The sequence below is a fragment of the Microcaecilia unicolor genome, chromosome 8 (assembly GCF_901765095.1).
Source record: "Microcaecilia unicolor chromosome 8, aMicUni1.1, whole genome shotgun sequence".
NCBI lineage: Eukaryota > Metazoa > Chordata > Amphibia > Gymnophiona > Siphonopidae > Microcaecilia > Microcaecilia unicolor.
Genome location: NC_044038.1, coordinates 129,911,249 through 129,932,969, shown reverse-complemented (window position 1 = coordinate 129,932,969; position 21,721 = coordinate 129,911,249). Strand labels below are relative to the sequence as shown.

Below are 21,721 nucleotides of genomic sequence, written 5' to 3'. Positions count from 1 at the left end.
GAACAATGCAGTGTATCGATGGGGAAATGATAGGGCGATAGAACAATAGCAAGAGAGCATTAGGGTATAGCAATTTTATCTGAGGGTAGAGTTTTAGGTGTGGTGAAAGTACGGGGAAGAGAATTCAGAAGAGAATGTATTGATGCATTTCTATTAGTGTGTATGGAATTCATTTGTTCTGATCCTTGCAATAGATTTTTTCGAAGAGATGAGTCTTCAGTAGTTTGCGGAAGTCGGTTAGTTCGTAGGTCAGTTTCAGGTTCCGTGGTAGTGTATTCCAGTAGTGCGTGCTCATATAAGGGAAGGTTGATGCATGCAGTACTTTGTATTTTATACCTTTGCACTTCGGGAAGCGGAGATTGAGGAAAGTTCGGGATGATCTTTTAGCGTTTCTGGGTGGTAGGTCTATTAAGTCAGACATGTATGCAGGGGCTTCACCGTGAATGATTTTGTGAACCAAGGTGCATACTTTAAAGGTGATGCGTTCCTTGAGTGGGAGCCAGTGTAGTTTCTCACGTAAGGGTTTTGCACTTTCGTATTTTGGCTTTCCAAAGATGAGTCTGGCTGCTGTGTTCTGGGCAGTCTGAAGTTTCCTCAGTATTTGCTCTTTGCAGCCTGCGTATAGTGAATTGCAGTAGTCCAGGTGGCTGAGTACGAGTGATTGCACTAGGCTGCGGAAGACAGATCTTGGGAAGAATGGTCTTGGTCTTTTCAGTTTCCACATGGAGTAGAACTTCTTTTTGGTTGTGTTGTTCGCATGAGTCTCAAGTGTTAGGTGGCGGCCAATAGTGACTCCAAGGATTTTTAAAGTTTCTGAGATTGGTAGATTTAGTTTAGGTGTGTTAATAGCGGTGAATTTATTCGTGTTGTATTGGGAGGTAAGTATGAGGCATTGAGTTTTTTCTGCATTCAGTTTCAATCGGAATGCATCTGCCCAGGTGTTCATGATGTGTAGACTTTGGTTGATTTCGTTGGAGATTTCATTAATGTCTTGTTTGAATGGAATATATGTTGTTACATCATCGGTATATATGTATGGGTTAAGGTTATGATTCGATAGAAGTTTTGCCAAGGGAATCATCATTAGGTTGAAAATGGTTGGTGAGAGGGGGGATCCCTGCGGTACTCCACATTCAGGTGTCCATGCAGCAGACGTAGTTGAGTTTGATGTGACCTGATATGAGCGCTGGGTTAGGAACCCCTTGAACCAGTTTAGGACATTGCCTCTGATGCCAAAATATTCAAGTATGTGTAGTAGTATTCCGTGATCAACCATATCAAAGGCACTTGACATGTCAAATTGTAAGAGGAGTATGTTGGAGCCGGTTGCAATCATTTGCTTAAATTTGGTCATTAGGGTAATTAGTACTGTTTCTGTGCTGTGGTTTGACCGGAACCTGATTGGGCATCATGCAGTATTGAGAACTTGTTGAGATAGTTTGTGAGTTGTTTGGTTACTATCCCTTCGGTTATTTTGGTTATTAATGGTATGGATGCAACTGGTCTGTAGTTAGTTATTTCGCTTGCGTTTTTCTTTGTGTCTTTGGGTATTGGGGTGAGTAGAATTTTTCCTTTATCCTTTGGGAAAAGTCCATTTTGCAGCATGAAGTTCACATGATTCGTTAGGTCTATTATGAATTGTTGAGGAGCTGATTTCATGAGGTTGTTTGGGCAGATATCTAGTTTGCAGTGGGATTTGGCGAATCTTTTGAGCGTTTTGGAGATGAGGTCCTCTGACAGTGATTCAAATTCGGTCCAGGTTCTGTCTGCTGGATATATTCCGTCTTCTGGGTCTAGACAGTTTAGGAGTGTGGCATATTCGGTGGGGCTGGTGGGTATTTTAAGTCGTAATTGTATGATTTTTTTCCTTGAAGTATTTCGCAAGGTCCTCGACCCCTGGAGTATCTTTGCTGTTGTTTGTAACTGGTGTGGTGTCCAGCAGTTTATTTACAAGGTAGAAGAGTTTGTGTGTGACTCTGTAGTTAGGTCCAATCATTGTTTTGTAGTGTAGTCTTTTGGTCTGTTTTATGGTATATTTGTATTTCCTCCAAAGTGATTTCCAGGCCTTTAGTGTGTGTTCATCTTTCTTTTTGTTCCATGCGCGTTCTAGTTTTCTGACTTGTGTTTTGAGTTCTTTCAGCTCTTCGGTGAACCATGGATTTGATTTTTTCCTGTGTGATGTTCTGGTTTGGATTGGGGCAATTGTGTCTAATGTTGTTTTACATATGTCATCCCATTCTTGGAGGAATTGAATGGTGTCTGTGTTTGTTGACCATTCATTTTGGTAGACTTGTTGCCAGAATGTTGTGGGGTCTATTTTTCCTCTCGTGGTGTATGTTGTTCGTTCGTGTTTGTTGACTGCGTTTTTGTGTATTTTTCGCCAGTGGATAGAGACATATGCTTTATGGTGGTCTGTCCATGGTGTGGGTGTCCATCTTGTGTCTGTAAGTAGGAGAGTTGAGTCTGGGTCGAATTTGTATGTAATTATGTCTAGTGTGTGTCCTTTTTCGTGTGTTGGTTGAGTATTAGGTGCGTGTAAATCCCAGAGTTTTAAGAATTCTTTGCATTCTTGTGTGCTTGTTGAGGTGTCATCTTCGAGGTGTAGGTTGATATCTCCTATTATGAGGATGTTTGAGGCAGAGACACATGTGTTCGAGATGAAGTCCATGAGTTGCGTTTGGGAGTCTTTCCATTTTCCTGGTGGTCTGTAGAATAGGATTGCGTTGAGTTGTCCTTGTAGGTTCGGGTGGGTGATTCTTGTCGAGGCGATTTCGAGTTGTGGTGAGGTGGATTCGCCAGTGGTTGTGATGGTGAACTCGGATTTGTAAATTATGGCTATTCCGCCACCTCTTTTTCCATTTCTTGTCCAGTGGGTGATTTTGTATTCTGGTGGGCATGTCTCTATGATGGCGGGGTCTGTAGGGCCGTGGAACCATGTTTCCGTGATGAACAGAAGATCTAGATTCTCTGCGGTAATCCAGTCTAGTATGTCTACTGAGTTGCTTACTGCTGATCTAGCGTTGATGTATCCTATTCGGATTGAGTGGTATAGTTCTATAGGGAGGTTAGATGTGTTTATTTTTATTAGTTGTCTGCTTCCTCGGTGGTTGAACTTGTTTTTTCTTTTCTCTTTTTGCTGGTGGTGTTCGTGTGTGGAGATTTTTCCTTTTGGTTGGTTATTATATTTTTGGTCTGGTGAGTTGTTGATATGTTGTGCTTTATGTTTACTTTACTTTAGAAAGCTTGAACCTGTTTTTCACTGCATTCAATTTGTGACAATTATTTACACTATCTAGCTACATCCTCGGGGTCAACAGGTCACAGCAGCAACAGGTGGAGGACAGTGTCCCATTGTGGATTAAGAACTAGTTAAAAGATAGAAAACACACATCAGGGTTAAAAGGTCAATATTCTCAATGGAGAAGAGTAGATAGTTGCATTCCCTAGGGGTCTGTGCTGGGACCACTACTTTTAACATATTTATAAATAACCTAAAGATGGGAATAACTAGTGAGGTAATTTGTGTTTGAACCACACTGGTGTCATCAGCAAATTTAATTACCTCACTAAGTATTAAGTCAAAGTACTTAAGTAAAAATACAAATATATGTATATTTTAATAAGTAAAAGTTCAGTGAAGAACACATTAATTTACTTAAGTGAAAGTGAAAAAAAGTTATTGCCTAATATGCTTTTTGAGTAAAAAGTAAAAGTACCACAACTACAATGAATGCAACTATTGTTAATGTTTTTATCCCAGCAACTTTATTGCTCTACAATTCAATCCACTTTGCATTCAATAAAACTAAATTTTGAAAATGACTGTCACTCATGTGAGTGCACTTGTGAGTCATTAATTCAGCACAGCTAAAAAGGTTCAACAACTGCACTAGCAGAAAGTGAATTGTTCAGTGTGATTAAAAGGTTCCTTCAACAGGCTGCAATATTATTGATGTCTTCTGACTGGGTCTACAGGTTTTGATGAAGAGAATCTCTGAAACACTTGACTTCCATAATAGCAAATAATACTTTATCATCATTATCATCTGCATTAGAAGTAGTGCTGTCTAATTCATCACTTGCATCTTCATTTTCATCGTCATGATGTCCAATTACCGAGAGGCTTTCAGAAAGTTGGTCTGTTGTTCTAACAATTTTTCATCTCATTACAAACTCTATTTGAATATCTTCAAGAACTGATGCAAGAATGTCAAATGTATGGGAACCCTTCGCTTCGTTCTTAAGGCCAGACAAGGAGACTTCCTCTCTAAAGACTTTATCCATCCAGTGGACAGTCACACCAATGTAAAATTTTCCATGGGATGACTAGCAGTCTGTTGTGATAGAGACACATGTCTATTCTTCAAGAATTGCAACCAGCTTCAGCTTCACCTCCATGTAAAAGAGACCCAACTTATCACTGTTTGGCTGGAGACCAGTAACCAATTCAATAAACACAGGCAACTCCACTGATTTACAGCAAAATTTAAGATGTTACAATCCACTGTTTGCAATAGCAAAATCCTGTTCCTAGTTTTCATGTTTCATTTGGTTTACTGAGGAGTCATTATTTACATCTCGCTTCTGCTTTTACTTTTAACTACAAGCATCAGAGTAAAAGGAGGAAAAATTGTGAAAATTATTACTTTAGTAAAAGTAACATCTGTTATTCTGTACTTCTTTACAAGTAAAAGTGACAAAAATTACTTAAATATAGTGACTAGTTACATTTACGGCTGAGGGAGGATATGAATGAAGTCTTTAAAATACTGAATGGAGTAGAAATGGTAGACATGAATCACTTGTTTACTCTTTTCAAAAATACAAGGACTAGGGGACACGCAATGAAACTACTAAATGGTAAATTTAGAACAAATCAAAGAAATCTTCTCTCAGTGTGTAATTAAAGTCTGGAATTCATTGCCAGAGAAGGTGGTAAAAGCAGTTAGATTAGCAGGGTTTATAAAAGGTTTAGATAATTTCCTAAAAGTCCATAAGCCATTATTAAGATGGACTTGTGAAAATCCACAAACTTTTTTCTAGGATAAGCAGCATAAAATCTGTTTTACTCTTTTGATATATTGGCCACTATTAGAAACAGGATACTGGGCTTCATGGACCTTTGGTCTGTCGCAGCATAGCATGTTCTTAAACCAAGTTGTTCAAGTCTTTAGCATGATCTTCTGAAAGGAATGTTCTCATTACTTCAGCACTGTTGGAGGCATTTTGTTTAGTCTCAGATTGGCCTCTGCTAAGATTGCCTCTGTTCTTCTTAACAACTCAATGGCCAAACCATCATACATATAAAAGTCTCTTTCTACAAATCATCGACATCTGTACCATATTCTTTTTCTTCTACTTGAGCTGTTCTTCTGAGTCAAGTTTTGTATTTCTTAATAGTGTATTTCTGGTTTAGACTTCCCTGAAGGCTGTGTTCCTTTAAGCTTTTCACAGTATTAATTTTTATTAAGAAATTTAATTACTTTTCTGCGGTGCATTGATAGTCTTTGTAACTGGATTGCAATTATTTTATGTGGTGATTGTTTGCTATCTCCTGTTCAACCTTTTTTTTTTTTTTTTAATTAAGATTTTTTTTTTCAGAATACACAACAATAATTAAGAATAAGCAAAGAAAATACAGCATTATACAAAAAAGGAAAAAAAACCCATAGGGGTCCTTTTAACCAAGCTGCGGGAAAAAGGGCCCTGCACTTGTGGCAGGGGCCATTTTTCCCGCATGCCAGGGCCCTTTTTACCACAGCGGGTAAAAAGACCCCAGGCACACTTGGCCATGCAATAAGAGGACTCTTACCGCATGGCCATGCGACGGGGAGCCCTTACCGCCACCCACTGAGGTGGCAATAAGGGCTCCTGCGGTAACCGGGGCAGCACGTGGCAATGCCCAATTACCACCAGGTTACCACCATGCATGCCATTTCCAGGGGTTTACTTTTTCCCCCAAGAAATGGTGTGCACTGGAAGAGCAAGCGGTAAGCCCGTGTTGGACTTACCACCGCTCTGGAAAAGGGCCCCATATTCTTGAAGAATACAATACATACTTAAGGAGTATGAGAAATAAAAGAAAAAAATATATAACTGGCAGTTACAGGCATCAAAAACAAAATTAGAACTAATTTATTTCTAATCCCAAAGGCAATCAAGCAGATCCCATATTACCTAAATTTTCTTTAATTGGTTTACCTTCTAGAAAAGTTTCAAGCTGCGTGGGATCTTAAAAAAACATAATGATTATTCTCGTAGTCAACTACGAATACATGGAATTTTAAGAAAGAAATGAGCACCTATTGCGAGAACTGAAGTTGTAAAAAGGCTTTCCTATGCAATTGAGTAGACCTAGAGACATCTGGAAATAGCCTGACCACAAAAAGGTACATTCTTTTTAGGAAAATAGGCCCTCAAAATTGCCAGCTTTTGCTTCTCTTCCTACAAGGTAACTAATAAAGTTGCTCACTTAGTAATGACATCCTGAGAAGATTCCTGAAACTGTGAGATGTCTAATTGTCTGGAGGTGTCTCATTGCATCTATTCCACCCTCTTCTCTGACCTCTTTAATTATTCTAGTAAATAATAAGCATGAACAATTATCAGAAAATCTGGATTAGAGAACTGCAATATATCTCTCAGATACATTTTAATCAACTCAATTGGAGATAAATAGTATGCCACAGGAAAGTTTAAAAGTCTTAAGTTTTGTGCCTGTGTTGAATTTTCAAATGTTTACATCTGCATATCTCTATATATAAAAGGCACCACCAACGTTCTAAATGAAGCCTCCAGCCGGAAGTGTGAAGGGGGAGAGATATCCGGTTTTCCCATGAGTGTCTGCCCCGCCCTCGCTCTCTCTGTAACACAAACAGTGAAGGAAAACACAGCAAAGCACGAAATCAAATCGCTCTCTCTGTAACAGTGAAGGACTCAGAGGGGGGAGGGGAGAGAGGGCAGAAGCCCTCACTATCTCTATAACACAAACACAGCAGGAAACTTAACACTCAAGGACTCGACTCCGAGGGGGGAGGGGACAGAGAGCACAGGGGAAGGGAGAGAGGGCAGAGGGCAGGGACACACACACTCCCACATGCACACAGAAGAAAACCTTGCTAGCCCCCGTTTCATTTGCATCAGAAACGGGGCTTTTTTACTAGTGTATCAATAAATTGTCCTTAGTAGCAGCTGAAATTGCAGTTAAGCTGTGAGTCAAATTTAAACACCTGTTGTTCCATGGAATCAATTTTAGAGGATGTATCTTCAGAGAATTTAGACAATAAAGATAAATCATCATATAATACTTTCTCCTCTCTAAACACTGCAGAGCCAATGTCTTTTAGGGAATTCCCTTCAGAAGTATTATTTGTCATCAGCTTAACTGCAGGAAAGGAGTCAGATGTGCTCAATACAAGCTTTATGGGGGCAAGCACTGGTAGAAAATCAGGAACAATGGGAGAAGTCTCTTGAGAACACAGATTACCTCTTAAAGAGTCTCTGCCTCCATTACAAGGCGGCCATAACTTTTCCCGTACATCTGCCGGTTGGGGGGGGAGGGAGCTGGAGTTCGACCAGAGAAGAGGAATCAATACGCAGAGTTCCACCAGAGGAAGCTCCTCCTACACACTGCAGATGCTGATCCATATGACCTTTCATCATCCCAGTTGCAGCTCATGATGTTACAAACCGATTTCCTTTATGCTTCCCCATATGGAAGAAAAGAGCAGTAATTCCAGCTCCTCAGTTGGCTCCGAAGGGGCTTCATAGGGCTGGATGTGCCCCTGTGGTCACACCCTTTCGGGGTGCTTAAGGGTGCAGATCTTATGGCGCTCCTCAAGGACCTTGTGTGACATCACTGGTCAGCTCTCTGACCACAGCAGTGCTTGTATGCCACAGCAGTACAGCGCCTTCAGATTGCAGGTATTCCTGATGTTCCATGGAAGGGTGCAGATCTTATGGCGCACCTCATGTGACATCACTGGTCAGCTCTCCAACTGTGGCAATGCCTGTACGCCACAGCAGTACACCTCTTTCAGACTGTAGGTATTCTTTCTCCTGTTCAACTTTATGCTAAAGGTTGTTTAGATCAGATAAGTACTCTTGTCTCTCTCGTAGCGCACACGCACAATATGTTTGCTATGCTTTCTCAGTTAGCTTACAGATGATTCTTACTTTTTTGCTGTCCCCCCAGGTTTTTTTTTTAAATTTAAAGAAGTTTCACTCACTGTATTCAGAATGTCACTTGAATCAACCTGCGTAATCTGATTGTTAAATTCATTTTCCTTTGCATTAGCATTTTCCATGGCTGAAGTTGTCAATTACATTACCAGAAGGTGGGAGCTGTTGTCTTTCGGGTGGCTACCTGTGCAGAAATTGCTGTGTGCCATAATTGTTTATAAATTTGCCAAAGCTAGGACTTGGCCTTGTGCCATTTAAAGCATGGAACTTTGAGAGCTAGAGTTTTTGCAAATGCAGAGATCAGATCTTGCAAAAGTTTCAGCTGGTTGCAGAACTAACTCTGTCTCATGAATTGGTATGTACACTTTCTGACTTTTTTACACATCTTATGAATGTAACTCAAAGAACTGTGAATGCTTGTCAGAATAAACTAGGTGCTTTCTCAAGGCAAATATTCCTTTCGTAGCCTTCTTAACAGAAATCTTCCATTGGGTTTTGCTCCTGCAGAGGTATCTATATAACTCTGTCAACAAAACAAATGGCGCTATGAGAAAATCTCTCTTCTCAGACTCAACTGTAAGATTTACTAGTTTTCTGTACACCCCTGAAGGAAATTTCAGTGCTTCTTAACTCTACTGCCCTCTCAAAGATGCTCATAACGCACACGGTTCTATAAGGACGTGTCTGTCATAAGGCCTAAATACAAAGGGGACATACAGATGGGTAGAACACAGGCAGGGCTCCTACTGTAAGTTACACATGTCCTTACTGTATTTGCATGACCCCAATTGTGCCAGTTCTACTGTTGGGTAACGATAAAATTCTGGACACCCAGATGCTGTTATAAAATAGATTCTGACCTTGCATCCTCAGGGCACCTAACTGCTTTGAAAATACACCTCTATATGTTTGAAACATAAAAGAAAAATGTTACTGAGCCATCGAGTCTGTAGTAATTCATCTAATAAGACATTTCTCAGGAGTTATTCGCTTTGTGGCAGTGAGATGATCTGCTTCCATGTGCGTTTTATCTTTTACTTTCAGGTCACATAATGTCTGCCTAGCTTCCCAGTTAGAAATGCTCTATTATCCTCTTTTTTGCTCCTCAGTGAAGATGACTTGTGAAGGTTGTGTTCTGTTCAGCCTATGCAGGGCATCACAGGGTAATGGGCTGGTAATTTTCTGATCAGTGTAAGACAGTCCAAGTGGAACGGTCCTCTTGACACTCAGCAGTAACTGAGGAAGTAACAAAATAATTCCAACTTGAAGACTGACTTGATTTCCCAGGAGCTTAACTGAAGGAGAAATGAATCACCTAATCGTAATGATAAGTATTATTTAGCAGCATTGTACACAATACTATTCAAAATATAGCAAAAGCATCTTATTTTCTTTAAACAATTATAGCAGTATCGAAACACTGAACTAAAGATACTTTTTTCTTTGTTCTGATAGATATTTACATAGTAACATCCAGTCTGGCCAACAGATACTCATATTTGGTGAGAAGGTACACTGACATTATGTTGATAAAATTAGATTTGAAAGGTCTTTTAGCTGCTTTTTTTGTAGCTTCCCTGAACCCCTTAACAGCCATGTTTGGAAGGGAGTCACAAACTTAGTCAGACACAGGCCAATATTTAACTTTGGGATCCTTTTACTAAGTTGTGGCAAAAAGTAGCCTTAGCACGCCCTTGGGCGGGGTTTCCCACATGCTAAGGCCATTTTTACCGCAGTTGTATAATAGCCAATTTTCTATTTTTGTATTAATAGTCATACGTTAATGTTGTCATTAGCACACAGCCATTTTTAAAAATGACCGTGTGAGCACTTACCACAACCCACTTTGAAGGCAGTAAGGGCTCATGCAGTATCCCTGTGCTAACCAGGTAGCATTCAATAAAGTAGATGCGCAAGTTGATTAGCACAGGAACACTCCCCTCAAAAAAAATAAAATATTTTTTAGAGCACGATTGGCACATACATATTTTGGAGTTGCTGCAGGACGCCTGAGTGCCTCCCACAGTACTCCATTTTTAGCTGTGTTAAGCGCGTGATAGCGCCTCACGCAGCTTAGTAAAAGGACCCTTTTGAGAATTAAGTTCCTAAATTGCTCCATTTGAAAATGTACCAGGGCTGAGCTCCTTAATTTGAGCTCTTATTTTCATTGGCATCCTAAATATAACTTCCTGAAAAGTGAGTTGCCGTGGGATCAGATTTATGGTGGGGAAAAAAGTCAGGTGCTTAGTACAGATTTTCAACAGTAGGAACCATAAGTTTTAAGCCCCTAAATTCTAGAGACTATTCAGCTGTAAACTTGAGTGCCTGAGTGAAAATGAGTTCCAAATTTAATCACCTATGACTCCTTTTACCAAGCTGCGGCAAAAGGGGGCCACTGGCGTCGGCGCATGTTTTGATGTGTGCTGAGGCCCCCTTTTACCGCAACAGTTAAAAGGTAGGTCTTTTTTACCCCCAGGAAATGGCCGCAGAGCAAGTGAAGCACTTGCCGTGCAGCCATTTCTGGGGGAAAACGGTCAGTGATTTTTGTAGGGGGTTGCGAACTACTGCTGGGCTGCTGTGGTAGCCTGGCGGTACTTCCTTTTTAGTGAGCAGTAAGCCCGCGTTGGGCTTACCACTGCTTTGTAAAAGGGGACCTTAGTTATTAAATTTAGGAGCTTAACTTTTTTTGAATATCAGCCTCAGTGATGATCAATATAATTTTTGATTCAACAGGCAAAATGTTTGTGATAGGCTTTCATGAAATAATCCAATGTGGAGTATGTGATCTAATTCATGATATACTTGATGGCATGACTTGCAGGTTGGAGTTTGCGAGAGACTGCTAGGATTGTTAAAATGGGAATGACTGAACTGTGCTGTTTCACAGTTCATCAGTAACTGGCAGGATGAAGAAGTCCTGCTGCTTCCCTTTGAACAGCTTTGCTATTGCAACATAAATACAAGCCTATTTCAGCCAGTGCAGTATCAACACAGTGTCCCTAAAACTTTCATATGTTCAATAAACAGTATACATAGCAATAAATATCACTGGGATAATCAGATCCGCCTTTTAGCAATTTTCAAAGTCATTTTTTTATCAGGTCTAATTTATTTTGTTTTTATTTATTTCAAAAAAATTTTTATTCCACACCATCCTAAGTTGTAGGCAAATTACAAGTTTACCATACATACTCCCCTGTTTCCTAAGCGGTGCTACAGGCTGCCGTGCACTAATGCCAACACAGCCCATTCACTTTCAGGAGCAGCTTAATGCAGTGGACTTTGATCCTGGGGAACTGGTTTCGATTCCCACTGCAGCTCTTGTGACTCTGGGCAAGTCACTTAACCCTCCATTGCCCCTGGTACAAAATAAGCATCTGAATATATGTAAACCGCTTTGAATGTAGTTGCAAAAACCTCAGAAAGGCGGTATATCAAGTCCCATTTCCCTTTCCCTATTTCAGATTCTACATGGAATGTTGCTACTATTGGAGATTCTGTTGCTACTATTTGAGATTCTACACGGAATGTTGCTGCTATCTGAGTTTCTGTTGCTACTATTTGAGATTCTACATGGAATGTTAATGTTGCTATTCCACTAGCAACATTCCATATAGAAGCCTGCCCTTGCAGATCAGCAACGCAGCCGCACAGGCTTCTGTTTCTGTGAGTCTGACGTGCAGGACGTCAGACTCACAGAAACAGAAGCGTGTGCGCCTGCATTGCTGATATGCAAAGGCAGGCTTCTACATGGAATGCTGCTAGTGGAGAAGTAGCCTAGTGGTTAGTGCAGTGGACTTTGATCCTGGGGAACTGAGTTCGATTCCCACTGCAGCTCCTTGTGACTCTGGGCAAGTCACTCAACCCTCCATTGCCCCGGGTACAAATAAGTACCTGTATTGCAATTTCACTGGACTGAACATCTCACTAAGGGGGTCTTTTACTAAAGTTAGTGCAAGTTATCTGCCACGGGACTCATTTTATTCCTATGGGCCCTGCTGCAGATAGCCCGTGCTAATCTTTAGTAAAAGACCCCCCCCCCCCCCCCCCCCCCCCTCAAATGACTTGGAAAACAAGTATTCTGCTATTCAAAACTATTTAACCGACCTGGAACAGCTCCTTGACGATTAAATAGTGGATACTCAGCAGGAGAAATCCACTTATCTCCCACTGAATATCCCGGTTGGTGGCCAGCCACTAACCGGCTATATTGCATGACATAGCCGGTTAGGTACAGATATTCAGCGCCAAACTGGTTATGTTGAGCGGTCAAAATAGGTCGTTTAAATGGTAGGCCTATCTTTAACTGCTAGAAAGTTAACCAGTTAGCGCATAGCTGATTTAACATTTCAGCAGCCAGAAATGACCTGGCATTGAATATCTGGGTTTAACGCCAGCAGTGGACAGCAACCACGCTTCCAACCGAATACCCGTTTTAATTTTTTTTCTAAAGAGGAATGGTATATCAGATTTTAATAAATAATATCAGACCCTATGCTTTCTGAGTGTCATCAGTGAGTCAATTTTCCTTAGTTCTAGGGATAAACTATTCCATAATTTTGGGCGAGCTACTTGGAAAATAGTAGAGCGAAGATCTAATAGACTAATCATTCGAAAGCTTAAAGAAGTGTAGGAAGTTATGTAAAAATACAGTTATTGATATTGTGTGGTTATAACATGTCCCAGTCTGCAAAAAGAAAAAAAAAATGTAAAGGCTATTGAAAATGTTGCAACTGTATTTAGTTGGCCATTTTATATCCTTTATCATGTGATTTATTTCTCATATGCAAAGACTGATATTTGAATAATATATTATTAGAGTGATTGTATCTAACATTTCATTGCAGGAATTACTGCAGGACTCTGAAGTTAATAGTGAACAAATGAAGGAGAAAATTGAGCAGTATAAGCAGGTGATCTTGGTGCCAGTGTTAATAGAACAGGGCTGGTGCAAAATCATTTCAGATCTGCTGGGTCTGCCAGAACACGACACCCGAGAAAAAGTCCTAAAAACTGTGAACCTGCTGCTAGCCTTCTGCAAAGGCCAGTACAGAGGAGACCAGAAACTCAACACCACTTTGAATCTTCTCAGAAGGGAGTATGAAGAACTTGTGGAAGAGGAACTGAAAGCAGGCGAGCAGGACAGTTACTTCAGGGAACTTCTCAGCAGCGTGAATGAAATCCTTCAGAACTTAAGATGAAGGCTCTTTTTTACAGTCAAAAATTAAAGACAATTTCAAGGATGTTTAGGTATAAATAAATTGTTAGTGGAGCTCAGTAAGACTCTTCCATTCAGATTCTGGTTTTTTGTGCACTTTCTTTAGATGTCAGAACCATGATGCAAAGCTAAGTAGCTCTGGAATAAGGAAAAGCCAATCAGCCCTACTCTCATTAGCAACTTATGTCTTACAAAATATGAATGAAGTAATATTGAATGTGAGGGTAAGAAAAGAAAAAGTAGCATTAAGAATATTGCATATTTTGCATTGCTGACCAGTTATTGCATCAGTAACTTATCAGAAACATTCGTATGGGAATGAGTATTTCAGTGGGAAATGGTGAAAGTATCTCATGAACTGCTGCTTTTATTGATTTGAAATTTAAAAGCATTCACAGGGTTGTTCGTGACCGATGATATTACAGGAAAGTGCAGGAGAGTTGCACAGCCACATTTGGTCATTACCCTGTGTTTTGTTCACAACTAACCCTGTATCCACAGATGCAATCACACATCAGTTCCCAAGAGCTGTGTTTTCTTACAGGGAATAAAATATTGATTTAAATGTAAATCCCTCAGTATTTACTGCTAAGCTAGATGTGTAAACCTACTTGCACATTTTTGTGGGAGAGAGGATTCTGGTCTGAGTGCACTGTCACATGCTGTAAACAAGAGAAAAACAAGGATTACAGGGATCAGGCAGTGACTTCAGATATAGAAATAAAACTCAGCAGGTGTCAAGATAAACCTCCCATTATCCATCCCAGAGAGAAAGAGGGAGAAAAATATAACTCGCACAAGCACAGTGAATTATTGGGGAGTGGGAGGGTAATGAAAATATTTAATAATTTTATTTAGTAGAACACAACCAGGAGTACATCCCCTGGTCCCCAACGCGATGATCTTGCCGAGTCTGAGACGAAGCTCGGGGCTCCTGCGTGGGGGGCTTTGATTTATAGATTAGTTTTACACAGACAGGAGTTTGTATCTTTGTCTGATTGATTGAGAACCTTTTGGTCACATACCATCTGGAAGGCCTTAACTAACGGTAGATCTATGAATCACTACCTGATCTTTTCTGCAAGTCTCTCTCTCCCTACACACATATGAGTCAGTTCTATAAACTGTCACCTGGCAGTATGTGCCACTTGGCAGTGACGCATGTAAACACTATTCTATAAGTGCTATAGCGTGTAACTACAAGGAGGGCATACATGTGGATGGAATATGTGTTTCACCAAAGCATGCACACAATTTATAGAATACTATCAGTTGTGTGCATTGAATGGTGCATCTACTTACAGTGGGGGAAATAAGTATTTGATCCCTTGCTGATTTTGTAAGTTTGCCCACTGACAAAGACATGAGCAGCCCATAATTGAAGGGTAGGTTATTGGTAACAGTGAGAGATAGCACATCACAAATTAAATTCGGAAAATCACATTGTGGAAAGTATATGAATTTATTTGCATTCTGCAGAGGGAAATAAGTATTTGATCCCCCACCAACCAGTAAGAGATCTGGCCCCTACAGACCAGGTAGATGCTCCAAATCAACTCGTTACCTGCATGACAGACAGCTGTCGGCAATGGTCACCTGTATGAAAGACACCTGTCCACAGACTCAGTGAATCAGTCAGACTCTAACCTCTACAAAATGGCCAAGAGCAAGGAGCTGTCTAAGGATGTCAGGGACAAGATCATACACCTGCACAAGGCTGGAATGGGCTACAAAACCATCAGTAAGACGCTGGGCGAGAAGGAGACAGCTGTTGGTGCCATAGTAAGAAAATGGAAGAAGTACAAAATGACTGTCAATCGACAAAGATCTGGGGCTCCACGCAAAATCTCACCTCGTGGGGTATCCTTGATCATGAGGAAGGTTAGAAATCAGCCTACAACTACAAGGGGGGAACTTGTCAATGATCTCAAGGCAGCTGGGACCACTGTCACCACGAAAACCATTGGTAACACATTACGACATAACGGATTGCAATCCTGCAGTGCCCGCAAGGTCCCCCTGCTCCGGAAGGCACATGTGACGGCCCGTCTGAAGTTTGCCAGTGAACACCTGGATGATGCCGAGAGTGATTGGGAGAAGGTGCTGTGGTCAGATGAGACAAAAATTGAGCTCTTTGGCATGAACTCAACTCGCCGTGTTTGGAGGAAGAGAAATGCTGCCTATGACCCAAAGAACACCGTCCCCACTGTCAAGCATGGAGGTGGAAATGTTATGTTTTGGGGGTGTTTCTCTGCTAAGGGCACAGGACTACTTCACCGCATCAATGGGAGAATGGATGGGGCCATGTACCGTACAATTCTGAGTGACAACCTCCTTCCCTCCGCCAGGGCCTTAAAAATGGGTCGTGGCTGGGTCTTCCAGCACGACAATGACCCAAAACATACAGCCAAGGCAACAAAGGAGTGGCTCAGGAAGAAGCACATTAGGGTCATGGAGTGGCCTAGCCAGTCACCAGACCTTAATCCCATTGAAAACTTATGGAGGGAGCTGAAGCTGCGAGTTGCCAAGCGACAGCCCAGAACTCTTAATGATTTAGAGATGATCTGCAAAGAGGAGTGGACCAAAATTCCTCCTGACATGTGTGCAAACCTCATCATCAACTACAGAAGACGTCTGACCGCTGTGCTTGCCAACAAGGGTTTTGCCACCAAGTATTAGGTCTTGTTTGCCAGAGGGATTAAATACTTATTTCCCTCTGCAGAATGCAAATAAATTCATATACTTTCCACAATGTGATTTTCCGGATTTAATTTGTGATGTGCTATCTCTCACTGTTACCAATAACCTACCCTTCAATTATGGGCTGCTCATGTCTTTGTCAGTGGGCAAACTTACAAAATCAGCAAGGGATCAAATACTTATTTCCCCCACTGTACATCAGCCGTTGACCTGGCATAAGTGATTGCCCCTTACTTTTGATCTCCCCCCCCCCCCCCCCCACCCACCCACACACACACACACACACAAGTAGGTTTTGCACTAGTATTCTAGAACGACTTTGCATGCCTTTATAGAATTGGTGCTAAGCATGCCCATTGTAGCACTTTCTTCCTGATGCAAAATTATAGAATTGTCCCCATTCTATTTAAATATGTCACTAGTTACAGTAATACAAATGGCAGGGACACAAGTGTTGCATAATAAATTGATTGTAAAAATCCATTTTCAGTGATATACTGTAAAGATAATATGTTTCTAATGACAATGAAGTAATTGCTGTGCATAATTCATACTATTTTCTTCAATCATTTTAAGCATAGCTTGATATGGATTTTTATATTACACCTTGTTCTGTTACCAGGGGTTTGTATGAATACAGCAAAGTCCATTTATTACTGTATCTTTTACAATAATAATATCCAGCTTGTCTTATTTTCAGATAATTAATTGTCTGATGCCGCTCCAGCATTATGGCACAAATGATTCCCTTGAAGATAGTACAGTGACTTCATGGCTGTGGTGGTGGTCTCAGTTCTCCCAGTTGAGATTAAATACCAACACAGAGAAGCCCACATTCTAGAGATGAATGTGTGGCTGTATGGACGGTATTGATGAGTGTTTTGGCTTCCTGGATCATGAAATGATTTTTCAAAGGCTGCTGCATAGAAGGGGTGTTGTCCTGATCCCCCTAACATATTCCCACTCCTTCACTCTAATCTCTCCTCCCAACTTCTCTCACTGTCTCTATCCATTGCCATTGAGATAAATATACCTTGCATCACCGCTTTCCCACACTGTCCCTATATTCATCCCCCCTTCATCTCTGAATGCCTGTACTCATCCCATGACTCTTCCACATCCTGAGAAAACAAAATCCTTAGCACAGTATTCAGTCACCACCTACTCCACCCCCTTCTCTCTATATTCAGTTGCATCCAGAGTAACCACCCATGGTCTGTTACTGCAATCAGCCCCACACTCATCTGATCAGTTCTACACCTGTCCTCTCGCCCCAGCCAGCACAGTAGCAATTCTAGAAAACGTGCTCTGGGGTATATATTAAAAAAAAAGTATAATCCACCTCCCCTTGGTTCACACTTCTTGAGCTATCCTGTACCCCCAAATCCCTCATATACTTACCCAGCTTTCTTTCCAACCTCTTATCTGTACTCTCAGACCTCCATTCCGATCCCTACCCACATCCAACACTGCGCCCTGCATTTCAAACCAGTACCAGATCAACTTACTGTCTAAAAGAAAACCCATCTCATCCATTCAGACCGCACCATTAAGTGACCCCCATAAGTACTGTCCCACCTTTAGTTTCATTCAGCTTTGACCCTGTCTAAAATATAATGCCCACCCCATCTCTCCTTCCCTATACACACTGATGTATAACACTCCCAACATCACAATATTATAAGGAAAATATTATCAATAATTACCTAAATACCTTCTATAATATACCAGTTGCACATCAAAGTGGGATAACCTCAATTCTCAAATGCTTCAAGGCACTTTCTGACTTTATAGAAACATGATCAACTGTGATAGCTCAAAAAACAGCCTTTCACCTATATTTAATTATGCATTTGCTAGGATTCTTCAGGCAAAAAGATGTCCCCATAGGCAAAGCCATGGCCTAACTACAGAAATACTCCTAACACACTCTTGAAGTTTAGACCAGTGTTTCCTAAGTCCGGTCCTGGAGTACCTTGCCAGTCAGGGTTTTCAGGATAACCACAATGAATATGCATGAAAGAGAATTGCATATAATGGAGGCAGTGTATGCAAATCAAGTTCATGCATATTCATTGTGGATATCCTGAAAACCTTACTGGTATGGGATATTCCAGGACTGGATTTGGGGAAACACTGGTTTAGGCAACATATCAGGAAATACAGCTGTCCTATAATCTTGAGGGGAAAAAAACAAGCTGTTCTTTAAAAAATAAGTTTAGAGCCCTTTCTCTGTTGGTGATCTCCTTTATGAAAATTTTCAACAGCATAATTAAATGAACTTGATCCAAAGTATCCAGCCCCCTTCAGGCATTCAGTACACTGAATTAGGCATATAATATACCTTACTCATGACTTGGTCAGGAGCCCCTGTCTAGTGCAAGATGCCAGTTCAATGGAGGGTGCATAGGTTAATATGGCAGGAAGGTGCCATAGGTACCTGTGTGTCTTTATAAAAGAGTAGCATAAATCCTACAGAAGTCACACCTAGATTGAAGACACTAAAAATTATGCTTGCTTGAGAGCTAATGTAAGTGTACTACTTGTGAAATACTCATGTAAACAGGAACTCTGGATTTGGGGAGGGATTAGCAGTTAAAATTTAATGCAAAGAAGTGCACAGTGTGCATTCGGGGAGTAGAAATCCAAGGGAGCCATATATCCTAGAAGGTGAGAACCTGATGTGCACAGACAGGGAGAGGGGCCTGGGACTGATGGTGTCCTAGGATCTTAAAGTAACAAAATAGTGTGACGAGGCGATGGCCATAGCCAGAAGGAGGCTAAGCTGCATTGAGAGAGGCAAAAGAAAGGAGGTGTTGATGCCCCTGTACAAGTTGTTGGTGAGGCTGCGCCTTTGGAGGCTGTATCTTGTTAAGGATATAAAAAGACTTGAAGCAGTTCAAAGAAAAGCAACAAAAATGGTATGGGGTTTGTGTAGCAAGACGTACGAGGAGAGACTTGATGACCTGAGTATGTTTACCCTAGAGAAAAGAAAGGAAAGGGGCGATATGTATTATATTAATACCTTTCAAGTGTTTAAACATCTGTATCATATCTTTTCCTGAGAAGGGTAAATGGTAAAACTAAAGGACATGAATTAAGGTTGCGGGGTGGTAGACTTAGGAGTAATGTGAGGAAATGCTTTTTCACAGAGAGGGTGGTCGAAGCCTGGAATGCCTTCCTGAGGAAGGTGGTAGAGACAATAATGGTAACAGAATTTAAAATGGTGTGGGATGATTACAGAGGATCTCTAATTAGAAAATGGATGGTATAAAAAAATGTAAACTTAAATGGCTGCACATGTGTGGATGTGTTGAGGGCCGGGCAGACTTGTATGGTCTGTGTCCCATATATGGCAATCTGGTTTACGATGGGCTGGAAAGGTCTTCAACAGCAACTTAAGTGGCAGGAACTTGAGGACAGTGCTGGGCAGACTTACAGTCTGTGTCCCGCAAATGACAAGACAGGCTGGAGTGGGCTTCAACAGCAACTCCAGTAGTTGGAACATAAGGACAGGGCCGGACGGACTTCTGTGGTCTGTGTCCCAGAAACGCCAAAGGAAGACCATGATTAAGTATTTTACATCATATTCATTATTGATTTAATCATGAATTGATAATGAGTGTGACAGTTGAGGTCCTTTATCTGCCGCCACTTACTATGATCTCACCTACCATACATACTTTTATAGGCATGACCTCATCTTATAAATGTGTAAATTGGTGCTTTATACTCAAAAATGATTATACCTCATCACACATTTTCCATGTTCTCCAATTTGTTCTCAAGTGCAGGTGTATCCTTAGTGCACTAACTAATGCTTCTAATTCAACAGTCTTTTTACAGTAATCCTGCGTTAAAGCCTCACATTTCCCAGTCAGCACATCTAGGGATGCAAATTTCACTACCATTCCTCTCCCCCCCCCCCCCCCCATGAAAATGTGCATAAGTGTGACAAAGTCCAAAATTGTTGCCTGTACATATATCTAAATTTGAGACTTCTTGAGATGAGCTCCCAAGGTGACTAAAAAATTGAATGACATCCTGTTTGCTCTCGCACAGCCAGTAAAGCTACCTCCCCTCCCTTTACTCCAGATGGGCATGGCATTCTAGTTCTGATAGTCATTTGCTTCCTCATCTCCTTGTAAGCTAGGATTGTGAACAGAACAGTCACCATTCAGTACTGCAGCTGTACTAGGACACCGGAAATGAGGAACCACATTCAGTGACACCTCCTCTTCTATTAGTCCACCAGCTAGGGTTGAACAATCCACACCACAGTCTTATTACATCCTACACAAGATATAGGAATCCATAGATCTCTGCAAAACCAAAGCCTTCACCCCCAAAGGCTTTTTAGGTTTTCCCTTCCTTTTTCAGTTTGATGTAAAAGAAAAAAAAAACCCTAAACAAATACAGAGAAAACTCACATAGTTCCAATCTTGATGGCTCCTTGATGACTCTTGCCAGCCCTAAAGTTTGCACCAAAGGGGTGAATGGCCACACACCATTGACTGCACACCTCAGCAACTCTGGATTTATATCAGGAGCCTAGTCACACAAAGGTGGTGCCAGTTAAGAGGCCTCCCCCCAGATCAAGTGTGTCTTACTTGGGTAGGAAATAGACCTATGGCTCCACATTTCTCCTGTAGGCACCTCCTCGGCAATCTCCAGCGTTCCTCTGATTCCATACCATCTTAATCCTGGATGCTGTTTCCATTCAGTGCATATCTCTACTATCTATATTATTAGCTAAATACAATTAGGATAGAAATCAGTAGAGCATAAGCTGTTTGTTGATGCCACCTCATAAAAATATCTCAATAATTGAGAATCAATGTTTGTTCAAAATGCACCTATATAGGGGTTTCACAACAAAACAGTCCCACCAAAATATCCAGCGACAAATATATTTCATAACTGTGTTACCAAAAAGTCATCAATATCAGTCTTGAAATTCTCAGATATAATTCACAAAATTTCCAAATGTTCACATTCAAAAGTGACATTTTTAAGACAACTAATCTAGAAAAGCCAGGGATCAGCAACCAGTGACCTAAAATTATGGCATTTCCTGCAGCTATTTGCATAGATTTTCTAAAGCAGAAATAGTATGGAACAATCTATTTTGATATCAGCAGTAAAGGTTTATGCAGAACATGCCCTCTCCGATGCCGATAAATTATCGTTTGTGTTCAAAGACATGCATTCCATTCACATCGTTCTTCAAAGTCAATGCAGGCAAGGTCAGCCTGAATAGCTCAAAAATCACAATAAAACCTCATCTGTCAGCAAATCCTCAGAAGCTCTAGACATGATAAAGGACTATATTTGTTTTAAAGCCTTCAAAACTGAACTTGCATATAGAGCTTGAATTAAGGTGACCTAGTTCCAAGTTCTACTTCATATGCTAAAACCGTAAATAAACAGTGTGCTCAAACATAATTATTTGAATTGCTACAACACCCCATCATACTTAATAATTTAATGCATTCCAAATGTACCAATAGCCAAATGCATTGGCTATTTCTAGTATGTAGACTGCTGACATCTGCAAAGAGGTTAAAGAGACAAGGAATAAGCTGCCCGATATCCTAACTGATTTAACCTGCCAGGAGAGGC

The 21,721-nt window shown here is 40.9% G+C and overlaps 1 protein-coding gene across 1 annotated transcript in view; it reads left to right on the top strand.

The window, feature by feature from the left end:
• The window catches only part of SIL1 (SIL1 nucleotide exchange factor), a 696,897-nt gene extending 682,927 nt beyond the window's left edge, over positions 1-13,970 (top strand). The window contains exon 10 of the mRNA XM_030212991.1: positions 13,029-13,970. Coding sequence (XP_030068851.1) covers positions 13,029-13,382 — 354 coding nt within the window. The 3' untranslated portion in view covers positions 13,383-13,970. The remainder of the gene's footprint in view (positions 1-13,028) is intronic.
• The last annotated feature ends 7,751 nt before the right edge of the window (positions 13,971-21,721 follow it).